Source organism: Cajanus cajan, chromosome 1 (genome assembly GCF_000230855.2).
Source record: "Cajanus cajan strain Asha chromosome 1, NIPB_CcT2T_4, whole genome shotgun sequence".
Taxonomy (NCBI): Eukaryota; Viridiplantae; Streptophyta; class Magnoliopsida; order Fabales; family Fabaceae; genus Cajanus; species Cajanus cajan.
Window position 1 is genome coordinate 11,999,345 of NC_138517.1, and position 14,489 is coordinate 12,013,833.

Here is a 14,489-nt window from a genome sequence, read left to right on the forward strand (position 1 = left end):
TTGGGTACCAATGATGCATTGCTAGATATCAATCATTATTTATAATATTTAATATTATATTATATATAATATTTAAATATTATTATCAATTCACTACAAGAAAAATGCAAATTATCGATGGATAATTTTTAACCGATATAAATATGTTAGAAAATTTATATTTGTGACGGGTTTTACCAACAAAAAAAAATTCATAGGTAAAATTATATTACCGATAGGTAAATCCATCAGAAGATTTATATTTCTGATAGAAAAAAAATTTGTAGGAAAAATTATATTATGCATGGAATATTTTCAACAAATTTATATTAGTAGAAAATGTAAGAATTTTTGACAAAAATTAACAATCATATATTAAAAAAGCTCAATAAAATTTTAAATATATATATATATATATATATATATATATAGAGAGAGAGAGAGAGAGAGAGAGAGAGAAAGAAAGAAAGAAAGAGGTAGAGGAGGAATCAAATGACTTAAAGTAACTCTTAATAAAGTTACTCTCCTCAATAACTCATGGTGTATATTAAATTTTATCGATTCAATTGTTAAATTAAAAGTTATTAAATTTTACTAACAATTAATATAATAAAAAAATTGATTAGCTTGGGAATAAATTATTTGTTAACAATATAGTTAAAAAATTAATTATTTTAAATTATTTAACTAGAATCTTATTGACAATTTACTATATGATCTTGATATTTTTATATAACTAATATTTGATTTTAAATTTGATATGAAAATATTATGATATAATTAGATAATATTTTAAATTAGTATTTTATTAATGGTTGATAATTAAAAAATAAAACAAGGATATTTTATATCTTAGATTTAAGATAAATAAATATATTAAGTTAATTAATAATTTATTTAAAATATTAAAATTTAATTTATAAGTATGTAATAAAAAAATATTTATAATTTTATAAATTATATTATCATTATAAATTATAAAAATAATATTTTAAAATATATAAATTATTATTTATATTTTTAAATTTATAATAAATAATTTAAATTGTATCATAATACTAATTTTAAATAGAAATAAGTAGATTGATAATTATAAAAGTAAGTATATATATAAATAAAGATTAATTAAATATAATATAATTATTATTATAGTTAATATAATTGTTATATATATTATTATATTTTTATAACAGTTCGGACATACCAGAATGAGAGAGATCCAAAGATAGTACATGTAACGTCTAGTGTAACAGCCCAATTTTCACTGGGCCGTGGGCCCAATTTGTTGCCCGGAACGGGCCGTTTCAAAAGTGAAACGGGCCGTTCCGGTTGGAGAACGGGCCGTTCTGGTTTGGAGAACGGGCCGTTCTGGTTTGGAGAACGGGCCGTTCCGGAAGTGGTATGGGTCGTTCTGCTGGGATTGAGAACGGGCCGTTCCGGTTTTAGAACGGGTCGTTCCAGTTGAGAAATTTGCGTAGGTTTGAAGGGTCTAGAACGGGCGTTCCACTTTTGGAACGGGCCGTTCCGGTAGGTGAGCCTGAAATCCTATAAATAGCGCCCCTCACCTGTCATTTTCACACATCTCTCATTCTCTCTTTCTATTATCTTCTGTTCTCTCTTCTTTCCCTCTTCTTCTCTCTGAAGACCAAGGGGCACTTAGAGGAGGAGACCAAGAGATCCCTGTTTAGTTCAACTGCTGTTTATCCAGGTACGGGGGAAAAGGGAATTATTTATATGTAGAGTTACATGAGGGAATTGGGTAGAGGAAGAATCCTTAGGATTATGAGTAATTTTATAATTATTTCTGTTCGAATGATTATTGGTCTTATTTGATTCTGTATGTATTTAGGAATATGAATATATGATTAATTGGTAAAAATGATGCTCTGGGAGAGAGAACGAAATTATAGAAAAGTGCCTGTAAATTAGGTTGTGAAAATTTGGATGATTTCTGTTTGGGGAATTGATGATCTCATTAGATTCGGTATGTGTTGAGGATTATAAATGTGCTAATAATTTGTAAGAATGATGATCTGGGAGAGAGAACGAAATTGTAGAAAAGTGTCTGTGAGCTAGGTTTTGGAACAATTGGAGATTTTACTGTTTATGTTGAAATTATATTAAATTGGTAATTCTGTTGAGTATTATATTAATTTATGAATATTATTGTTATATCAATTGATAAGAATTGACAATTTATATGTGGATTGCTTGAGGTGTATGAAACCCTTATTTTGTTGGACTTATCCGTGGTGTGTATGTGATATGTTCTTGAGCTATAAGATGAGATGTGATGAATGTGAATATGATTATGATTGAGGTTCCTCACATCAATGACTAGGGATGGCATGGCCCCTGGGTAAGTGATGCTACAGGGAGGGCGTGACCCTGGCATGATGTGGGATGAGTGAGACAATTAACACGTATCACTTATGTCAGTTGTGGCGTGGCCTTGACATAGTGTTAATTATAAGAATTGTGTGGATTGTGATGTGATTGTGGTTCTTCACACCTATGACCAGGGGTAAGCACGGCCCGAGATTGTTACATGGGTATCGTGACCTTGGTTAACATGTCGGGGGTGAGCACGACCCTGGGTTAGGGGTAACGTGACCTCGGCACAGTGTTATATCAGGGGTGAGCACGACCTTGGATTGTTACATGGGTATCGTGACCTTGGTTAACATGTCGGGGGTGAGCACGACCCTTGGTTAGGGGTAACATGACCTCGGCACAGTGTTATATCAGGGGTGAGCACGGCCTTAGATTGTTACGTGGGTATCGTGACCTTGAATAACATGTCAGGGGTGAGCACGACCCTGGGCTAGATATGCTACAGGGGGATCGTGACCTTGGCATAGTGTTATATCGGGGGTGAGCACGACCTTGGATTGTTAAATGGGTAACGTGACCTTGGCATAGTGTGAAGTGCAAGATTTGTGATGATTGGTGTGATTGCAAATTATGACGTGATGATGATGTATGATTGATCGAGTTATGATCTGTTGAAATGTTTATGAATATTTTATTAAGTATAGAGTCATAATGAGACGATATGTTGCATTTTCCTTATGTGCTTTATATATAGATGCTTTCTTTTCTCACCGTACAATTTGTGGATGTTTTAGGTGAGGAAGATCCAGCTATGAGTGGCATCTAGAGTGTCAACAGTTGATTTATGGGTATGCTCTGATATTGTGACATCGGGGCAGAGAATTTCTAGGACATGAATTGTATTTGTATACGGAGTTGAGCCTATTATTTTGAAAATATTTTATAACCTCTTATGTTTTATTTTCCAAGTTTCATTTTCAGAATATTTTGGATATTGAAGAATACTTCTAAAGGTTTTATGTGAACCCTTTTACCTATTTTGAAAATTTGATTTCCTTAGTTTATCTATATTATTACAATATATGTGTTGGGGTAGTAAGAGTGTCACATCTAGTAGTATAAATATTAATCCCAATATTATACGTGTATATATATAGATTGAAAATACAAGTATATTATTATTAATATTATACGTGATAGAAAAAAAAATATTTTTACGGATAATATTTACAATGACATACATAATTATAACTTCTTGTATCTCACATACGATTTTAATATTTACATTACATATTATTCTAAAAATATTTACATTACGTGCCTATTTACATACCATAGTTTCTTTTCTACTTCTACTATAATATTTACATGGGTGGTTGAAACAAATTTACAATTGGATTCACATGGTTAGCGGGTGATAAAAAGAAAGTGACTATTATTGAGCCGTCGATCACTGTAGGGACTTCTTGGTTTGGAGAGAAGGTAAAGATGACACCGCCACTTCATTGAATGTGACTACGTTTGCTACCTCGTCTACAATCCATGTAATTCCAGAAAATACTGTAGATATCACTAAGGGAAAAGGTCCTGAAATGGCTGGCACATCCATCTATATGTATATATATTTGATTTTATATAAATTAATTATAAATTAATTACAAATTTTAAACAAGAAACATAAGGAGTGAGAACAATAATCCAATAAATATCAACAATTACATAATATGCATAAAAATATTTAATATTAGTAAATATATATTAATTTTTCTTGATATAAAAATTTGAATTATATTTGTAATGACTAGTCAGGATAAATGAACATTATAATAACAAATAACTAAATGTTATTTCACCTTAAATCTTTACTCATTTAAATTTCCAAGGTAAACCTCCAACCACAAATTAATTCAAACTTTCATTCTTATGGTCATAAGATAATTTTTATCTTTATAAATGAATGAAGAAATAACAATAAATTTAAGATATTCTTAATAAAACTATATTATAATTAATATTAATATCAAAAAAATACTTGAACTAAATTACGTAAATGGAATGTATTAGGGGATATTAATCAAGTAAAGGACATTGATAAATATCATAAAATAATTAAATAACACAAACTAGGAACACCTCATTAATTATTATGAGTAAAAAATTATTATAGATTAAGCAAATAAATAAGGTTAGGAACTCCTCACTAAATAAATACACACAAAATATAACATAATTAAATAAATATAATAGAATATAAAACTTTAAAAAAATAAAGTTTTCCTCCCCTTACCTTAATAGAAAACTAGTATTTCTTTTTAGAGAGAGCCTAGATTGTTTACCACAATTTTTCTTTTTTTTTTTTCTTTCTTCTTTCTCTCAATCTCCTTGTACGTTCACTCTCCTCTTCCTCATTCCACACTTCTTTCAAATTCTCAAGCCTATTTATAGGGGTTTTAATAATGATTACTTAGTTGCAAATTGATAGTAAATTGGTTCCAATTAGCCTAGTTTTACTTCCATTAGCTTTATCTAGTTTCTTATAGATAATATGGAATCAATTGAAATCAATTGGAGATAAGAATTCTGAATTGATGATAAGGAGTTATCCGTGCATTTAATGCAACGGATTTTTTTTCGTTTTTTTCGTTTCTTTTTTTACCCTTTCATAATGTTTATATATATATATATATATATATATATATATATATTCTTAATATATTTATATGTATAAAAATTTAATATACATATATATATAATGTTTAAAATATTATCATTAAAAAAATTGAATCATAACTAAAAAAAAATCATTAGGTAATAAAACATCCAAATTTATTTATTTTTTTAATAAGGTAACTAATAATAAAAAAATATTATTTTAAGAAAAAGATAATGATAAGAAAATTTATAATATTACATTGAAGTTTCAGAATATTACAGTACAAGTATGAGATTGTATAGTTGAGGATGACTTAAATGAATTAATTTATACTACCTATACTAACAACATGCATTTACTTTTCGATAACTTATCTCATCAGAATTCTACAGTTAAGCATGCTTGACTTAGAGTAATATATAGATGAATCTTTGAAAGACCAAATATGAGGAGTGTTCAATTAATAAATTTATTAAAATTAAACAAAAACTTTCTGACGGATTTTTTCGTCGGAATCACATAAAGATTTTCAAACAATTTCCAATGGATAATTACCGATAGATATATTTGTAAAAAAATTTCGATGGATTAAATTATTTTTGACGAATTTTTCTTTCGACGCCTCTTTTTCTGATGGATTTGCATCTGTCAAAAATCCTCTATTTTCGACGGATATTCCTTTTTACCGACGAATTATGTTTGTTGAAAATTTATATTTTTCTTGTAGTGATTAAATAAGAGTCTATGGGCTTACACACATAAGATAACTACTTTGAGCAAGTAATTAAGTTAAATATGACTTAATTTAATAGTTGATTAATTAAATATTATTTAATTAATTGACATGGATTTAATTAAATTATATTTAATCAAATTGACAAGTGATTGGGCTTTTATTGTAACAACCCACCATGATTCCTATATTTATAGATCAACTACTAGTAGATATAACTACCTAAGGTTCGCGTGTAAAAGTTCTTGGAAAACACAATAATAATATAAATATGTGCATACGGATAAAAACTATGACACCCTCTACCCTGTGCACATAATTATACAATAAATAGAGAAATAAAATCATTCATAAATAAAATCTAAGTCTCTAACCACATAAGGGTAAAGAGTTCACATTCATAAATCATAAATTATATTTTAATGTAGAAATTACAAAAGAATAAAATTAAGGTCTTCTAAGCAATTTAACAAGAGTAACATTCTAAACTAATCCTAATTAATTAAGCTCCGATGTCACATGTCCTATCAGAGCACACCTCACAATGAGACTTAAACCTCATCATCAACATCTTCATCTTGATGATCACCTACAACACAATAAAAATACACATAGAGCAATAAAGGAGTGAGAAACATCTCACTCTGATTCATATGTAGAAATAAATGTTAGGCAACACACAATCATAACAAATACCACATAAGTTACACATAACCAAGAACAATTCTCAAGTTACAGATACATTAGAACGCATGGACATTCACTTATCATGTAATGATATCATGGACTCGATTCATAAATGCATGCATATGATGCCATACGGAAGTTGCACATTTCTTATCACTGGCATGCTACTACAACAACATACCTAGGGGCACGTTCATTCATAAATACACCATTGGTGACCCAAGGTACACTTGGAATAGCTCGCTCAATACATCACTAGTGACCCAAGATACACTTGGAATAACTCAATACATCACTGGTGACTCAAGGTACACTTGGAATAGCTCAATACATCATTGGCATGCGACCTAAGCGACACACCTGGAGTCATATATGCACATGATGCATGTCACAAATTCACTATTTCATTGACTCAACATTTCACTTATCATGTCTCATCATATCTCATATCACTTGCCACATTTCACATCTTCATAATCATCCCATAAGGTTACACACATAAAGGTTCTCATCATCAGCATATCCAACAAAAACATATCCAATTTCAAAATTAAACACATTCATGCTCAACATTCATCAAGGAATACAACAGAAAAATCAAACATTCAAATATAAAACTTTCACAACTTTCCTATTCCTATATGCATGCATCAGGCAAGGGATTGGAGATCAATCCAACTACCCAACATATATTCTCACACCCTTAAGTGAGGCCTCTCAGTCCCCCCTTACCTGGTTGAGTAGAAGATGAAGTACGTACGGTTCCCTAGTGATCTCTTCCTCCTAGTTCTCTTGAGTTTTCAAAGTGCGTAATACAGAAATAAGCAAAAAATGAGAACATGAAATAATAATAATAACAACAACAACAACAACAAAATTACTCTTACATCCTCCCTTCTCCTTTTAATAAAATAATTAAAAATAATCAAATACATTTCCTCCTTTTTAATTTAAATAACATATACTTAACTTTAATAAAATACATTTCATAAAAAACCTATCTCATGTCAAATAATCAAATATTAATTAAAAATTATATTTTATATTAAAATAGAGCTCACATAAAATAGATAAATAATATAAAATATATTTATCCTTTTTAGTAAAAATAACATTTTTTTTATATAAAAAATAAAGCTCATATCAAATAGCTAAATAATATTAAAAATTCTTATAATAAACATATTAAAACATTAAAATAAATACTATGTATTATTAATATAATTTTATATAAATCGGGCTGTTACAAAAACCAACGTGAAATAAAGGTTCCTTTAAGGAAATACAACATCCCTTAAACACACACACACACACAAAGAGTAATTCAAAACAACTGAAATATAAACTTAGGTTGTTAATCAAATAATACTACAAAAATTACATAAAGTAGCTTTTTAGCTACACCGACATCCAACAACATGACTCTCCACACACCAAACTCCTCAAGCGTAACCCTTTCTTACTCCCATATAAACATGATCATCATAATCCAATCATTAGGAACGCATGTTAAGGTAAGTTAGTGTTTAAAAGAACAATCATACACCAAGTATAGAAATAAAAAACTATACTACAAATGTCAATATGAAAACCAAACAACATATACCTCATGGCTTACATCATATCAACACAACATAAACACCACAACATGGCATTCCACACCTTACAAGTTAGGCTACTTAACAACATAAGATAATTTGTATTTCATCATATCATTTTCTTTCAACAAGCAAACCATACAACATATGAACAACACCAAAATCATAACTTGATATGCATCATATATTAACTACATGCGTTGTCACGCATTCACCTAAGGAGATCTCCTACAACCAAGGTAAACAATTTAAGTAACTTGACCATACCGAACCAATCAATCTTTTTAGACTTGCTAGATCAACAACCAATTGAGATATTGATCCCTATATTATGACTTCTTATATGTCTCCACTTAAACTAGGAAAGTTCAGTATTATTGTTAGGTATAACATAACTTGGGCATGAGTCTGGCATGACATTGACATATGTTAACCGAGTCACCTATGAATTTAGCTCACTAACTATCATCAGAATACCACACACCTCTCTAGTAATCAGTTAAGTGTTCCTTGAGTTCATACCTTACTCAATATTAATTGGACTTAGAGGAAACTCAAACAACTAACTCCAAGAGACAACACCTACCCAAGGAATTTTTCCAACAACTAGACTCTTAGAGTTCCACACCAATATCCTCACAATGGGATATGCAAATTTTGAAAATACTCTCCCCTTTAGTCTTAAGTCAATCAACAACCAAGCCTAAATGTCTAAAGCACTCTTAGCATCAATGCCTTAACAATTCAACAATATATTCATTTACATATATCACCCTAGATCGATATACATAGAACAAATACCATCTATCAACATACAACATGCAATATATTCATCTAACCTATCCATGTTCACCATATATAAATCAATTAAACAACAAAATTTTACAAAGCATATCATGCTCGATGCTATCCACCTTACACCTAGCGCCATTGAGATAAGGAACTTTCTTCTTATCCCATGCCCAATGCTATTCAACCTATGATTGACGTGAATGAGGTAGAGAACCCTTAGAAACTCATGCCTAACGTAGAAAAACCCATACTAAACCCCATTTCAAGCAAAGAGTCTTTGCTTGACTCATGTTCGACGCCACTCCATTAGAACCCAACATTAATCTAGGTAGAGAGGATTCTCTCTCCTCACGGCCAGTGCCACCAATTTTATGCCTGACATGAATAATAAGACGGAGGGACCCTGATTTGAACCATGCCTAGCACCATGAAGGCACACTCGGCATGATGGTGAATTTTGCACTTGCAGTGTAACACCCCAGTTTTCATACCTTACATTAATAATATTTTAGAAATTATTTTTACGTTTAATGTATTTATTTTAAAGCTTTTAATATTATTTAATTAGTTATATGAGCTCTATTTTTAATTATGTGACACGATTTGTAATTATATTTTGTTTAATTAGTAGAGAAAGAGTTATTTTTATGAAATGTATTTTAATTTTAATAATATGTTTAAGTTATCTTATAAAAGGGAGAAGATATGTTTAATATTATTATCATTATTATTATTATTATTATTATTATTATTATTATTATTATTTTATGGAAGGGAAGGAAGGGCGTGTTAGTCTTTTGCTTATTATTATTATTATTTTAAGAAAGGAGTTATCAGAAGTTATATTACGCTTCATTCTCCTGACATCTACTTATTCATTTTCTTTCTACGCTCTCTAAAAACCAAGGAGAACCAAGAGAAGAAGACCAACCAGATTCTTCTCTAGCTTCATCTTCTGCTTATCAAGGTAAGGGGGGAGTGAGAAACCTTGCTCGAGAGTGTGGGAATAATTGTTGGATAACAGGATTGGCCCCAATCCCTTGCTTGATGCATGTTCTAGGAACAGGCAAAATATATGAATATTTTCTGTTTTGATGTATGAGTTTTCTATTGTGTTCCTTGTTGAATGTGATGCGTGAATATATGTTTAATTTTGAAATTAGATAAGTTTTGATATGAATTAGAGTGCTCTGTGAGTTCCAGTGAAAAACCCTATGAGAAACAATTAGGGGTATGATCTTTTAACAAGATTTAAGGTATTTTATGTAAAATTGAGTATGGATTTATGTTCTAGGTGTTATTTGGAGAATTTTTACCGATTGATTTATATGATTACGTGTTTATTGTGAAAAATAATCTAATTTCAAAGTGTAGGTTCGCACAAAGTGCGCTGGGTGCAAATTCATAGTTTCCCAGGAAAAGTTGAGCCGGGCTCAGGAAAGTTGCGTCGGGCGTAAGAAAGTGTTGAGTGTCTTTTATGTGTAATTTACACTCAACTTTTGGTACTCTTTTTGGTATTTGTAGATATTTATATATGTTATTTTGCCCCTAAATTGGAAGAATCAAAATATACTAAAAGGGTAGTAGAGTAGTAGCTAAAGCCTAATGTTTTCTCTCCATTTTTTGTAGGAAAATTGAGAAGACAGATTTCCATAGCCATAGTTGTGGTTCTGGAGCTATAGCTGTGAAAATCTGGGGAGAAATTTTGAAGACCAGAAACTTGTAGCTATAGCTGTGGTTCTGCAGCTATAGCTGTGGAAATCTGGAATGCTCATTTTTGGTTCCAAAGACTTGAAGCTAAAGCTGCAGGTCCAAAGCTTGAGCGTTGAGGCTTGGGAGATCAAGGAAAAGCCATAGAGACTCACAGCCATAGCTGTGGTTTCACAGCTACAGCTCAGGGAGTTGCTTAATCATGAAGGAGTTTCCACAGCCATGGCTGTGGAGCTACAGCTGCAGCGCCAGAGGTTTCTTCACCCTGAAGGACTCTCCACAGCTATAGTCGTGGATCTACAGCTGCAGCCGTGGGAATAAAAGTCACTTTTTGGCCCTGTTTTGAAGCCAATATAAAAGGGGAAAAGAGGAGAAACCAGGTACGACGAAAATTAAGGAGAAAAATAGAGTAAGGAGGACTTGAAGAGAGAACCAGAGGAGGAACTACTACTTGGGTAGCTGGGTCATTTGGGAACGAAACCCAACCCCTTGTTTTCATCTCCAACTTTGTAATCTCTTCTTTTACTTCTTAGATCTTGTAATGGCCATGTGTGGCTAAACTCATTAAGGATTGGTTGGATGTAACTACTAACCCCTCTTCTTCTTAAATATATGCATTTTGATCTCATTATTTGTGCTTGATTCTTCTTTTAATGCTTATATCGGCTTGATCACCCATTGTATGATTTTTGGTTTTTGAATCCAGTTGGAAAACGTTTTCGAAAACCCGAATTTAATCTTGCACCTAATCACTTCTTGTTCTAGGAATAGACTTGATTTGGTTAGTCACATTGTTCAAGTCATTGTTCTTAATGCGAAGTGTTAAACTCAAAACATAGAGGAATCATGTTTTGAGCTTAATGACTTTAGGATTCAATCTTGAGGAATCTTGTTGGATTACTTAATGAACGTGGAAATAATGGAATTAGAATCGCATTTATTTTAAGAAGATCTACGAGTTAGCAAGTACTTCTGAACTAATCCTTGTTTCTTAACCATAGTTTTTACTACTTTTATTTTATTGCGTTGTTCTACCCTATCTTCACTCATTTAAAATCATAACAACATTCTCATTTAAATCATTAGAGCAAGAATTACTGGACACTCAAATCCCTGAGGACGATATTTGAATACTACAATCTCACCCGAATCAAAGTTTGACAAGCTGGGGTGATGTGGAAAACAAGTTTGTGAATAGATTCTATCCTTCATCCAAGTATATTAAGGCCAAATCAGAAATCACAACTTTCAGGCAAGGTGCAGATGAACCATTTTGTGAAGCCTGGAAGAGATTTAAGTCATTGCTCAGAAAATGTCCTAACCACGGGTTTGAGGATATAGCTCAACTTAACTTCTTTGTGAATGGAATCAAGCCTGAGGTGAAGATGTTATTGGATGCAGCAGCTGGTGGCACCATGATGACTGTAAGCCTAGAAGAAGCTACTCAAATTATAGAATCTTTGGCATCTTCTGATCACCAAGCAGAGCATGGAAGGCATCAATCTCATAAAAGAGTTCTTGATTTAAGTACAAATGATGCAATCCTTGCTCAGAACAAGCTGCTGTCTCAACAGATTCAAGCATTGACTAAGCAGATGGCCAAAATTCCACAACAAATTCATGCTATTGCTTCCTCCCCATCTCAATCAAATTCTTATTTAAAGTGTGATTTTTGTGGGGGAGATCATCCCAATGGTCACTGTTCTGAAACTTCAAATGAAGAAGAGGTCAACTATGTGGGTAACCAACCGGAAGGAGGTAATTTTAATTCCCATAATTATAATACTAATAATTATATGCAGGGGAATCAAGGTTGGAGAAACAATAACAATAAGGGATATGGATGGAAGAATGAAGCTGAGCCATCCAATAGGCCCCCACAACAACAACAACAACATCAGCCTGCTTATCCCTCTATGCATGAAAGAACCAGTAAATTGGAGGAGACTCTGAACCAGTTCATGCAGGTATCTATGAAAAACCAGAAAAACACTGAAGCTTCCATCAAGAATTTGGAGGTGCAGGTGGGTCAGCTAGCTAAACAATTAGCTGACATGTCTAAAGGCCCATTTTCAGCCAACACCAAGACCAACCCCAAGGAGTATTGCCAAGCCATAACAACAAGAAGTGGGAAGGTAGTTGGTAGTGATATTAGGGTGAGTGAGAACAATGAGGGTGCTGAGAATAATGGAGAAAATAGTGAATTGAAGGAGGTTGAAGAAGAAAGTGAGAAGAATGAGGGAGAAAACAATAAGAGTGAGAGTGTAGATAGTGAGAAAATAAGAGAGAAAAATGGAGTTGAGAAGGAGAAGAATAAAAAGAAGGGCAAGGAAGTCAGTTCTACCGTTCCTGTAAAAAACTTACCTTACCCTCATGCTCCTTCCAAGAAAGAAAAAGAAAGGCAATTCTTGAGATTTCTGGATATCATCAAGAAGTTACAGATTAATATTCCTTTCACTGAAGCCATGGAGAAAATGCCCACTTATGCTAGGTTCATGAAGGAATTGTTAACTAAGAAGAGAAGAATTCTTAAAGAAGAGACTGTGGAGCTTGAGGCAGGATGCAGTGCTATTATACAGAAGTCTCTACCTCAGAAGTCCAAAGATCCAGGCAGTTTCACTCTCCCTGTATCAATCGGTAATCTATCAGTGGGTAAGGCACTCTTAGACCTTGGAGCTAGTATTAACTTGATGCCTTTATCCATGCTGAAGAAGATAGGAGAAGTGGAAGTGAGACCTACAAGAATGACCTTGCAGTTGGCAGACAGATCCATCAAGATTCCACATGGTATAGTGGAAGATATGATCGTGAAGGTTGATAAGTTCATGTTTCCGGTTGATTTCGTAGTCATGGATATGGAAGAGGATGTAGAAGTTCCTTTGATATTGGGCAGACCCTTTATGAAGACAGCTCGAGTTATCATTGACATGGATGAAGGAAAGCTGAAGGTGAGGGTCCAAGATGAGGAAGTGAGTTTCAATGTATTTGAAACAACGAAGTTTCCAAAAGGCAACAAAGATTGCTTTAGAATTGATGTATTAGATGATGCTTACTTGGAAACTCAAAATGATTTCAAGAGCTCATCGCCACCAGAGAAGGCTTTGCCTATCTCTAACGAAGATATGGAAAAGGTCATTGGTAAAGCTTGTCATCTGCCAGTGGGATTGGAACATAAAGCATTTTGGGCTTTGAAGGCCTTAAATTATGATTTGAAGGCAGTAGGGGAGAAAAGAAAGCTTCAATTGCATGAATGGGAAGAAAGGAGATTGAAAGCTTATGAGTCCTCTAAGTCTTACAAGCACAAAGCCAAGATGTACCATGACAAGAAGATTCTGAACAGGAACTTCCAACCTGGCCAGCAAGTATTGTTGTTCAATTCCCGGTTGAAACTCTTCCTTGGGAAGCTCAAATCTAAGTGGTCAGGTCCTTTCTCAATTAAATCTGTCAAATCCTATGGAGCCATTGAACTGGAAGATCCTGCTTCTAGAAGGACTTAGTTAGTTAATGGTGAGAGGCTCAAGCATTATTTGGGTGGTGAAATTGAGAGATTCACTACCAGCACACATTTGAAGGAGCCATGAACAAACAGGATTGTCAAGCTAAAGACATTAAATTAGCATGTTCTTGTTTTAATTTCTATTTTAGATTCTAGGTTTAGCTTGAATAGTGAGTAGTTAACAGTTTTTGTTCATAGCTTGATGTTTTGCATGTTGTGGAATGTGGTAACATTGCTGATTTAGTTTAGGTTATGTTTGGGTTTTGTGTGTTAGGATATAAGAAGTTATTTTGATGCCCTTTTGCTGGTGGTGCAGTTTTTGGGTCTTGAGTTTTGAGTTTTATGTTGATTTTCATGGGTGTAGTATATTGAGTCTTGTAGTACAGTATCATTCTTGATGGTTTTTGGTGTTATAGTTTAGTGTCTAGTGTTAATGTGCAAGATGCTATTTTAGATGTGTTTATGGTGTTGGTGTAGTTGGCTGTGGTGTTGAAAAGGAATTGGTAA

General features: G+C 32.6%; 1 protein-coding gene across 1 annotated transcript; it reads left to right on the forward strand.

The window, feature by feature from the left end:
- The first annotated feature begins 10,708 nt into the window (after positions 1 to 10,708).
- On the forward strand, positions 10,709 to 13,983 carry LOC145958587 (uncharacterized). The gene is made up of 2 exons (XM_083076102.1): positions 10,709 to 10,740; positions 11,685 to 13,983. The coding sequence occupies exons 1-2, from the start codon at positions 10,709 to 10,711 to the stop codon at positions 13,981 to 13,983; spliced, it is 2,331 nt and encodes a 776-aa protein (XP_082932228.1).
- Positions 13,984 to 14,489: the final 506 nt, after the last annotated feature.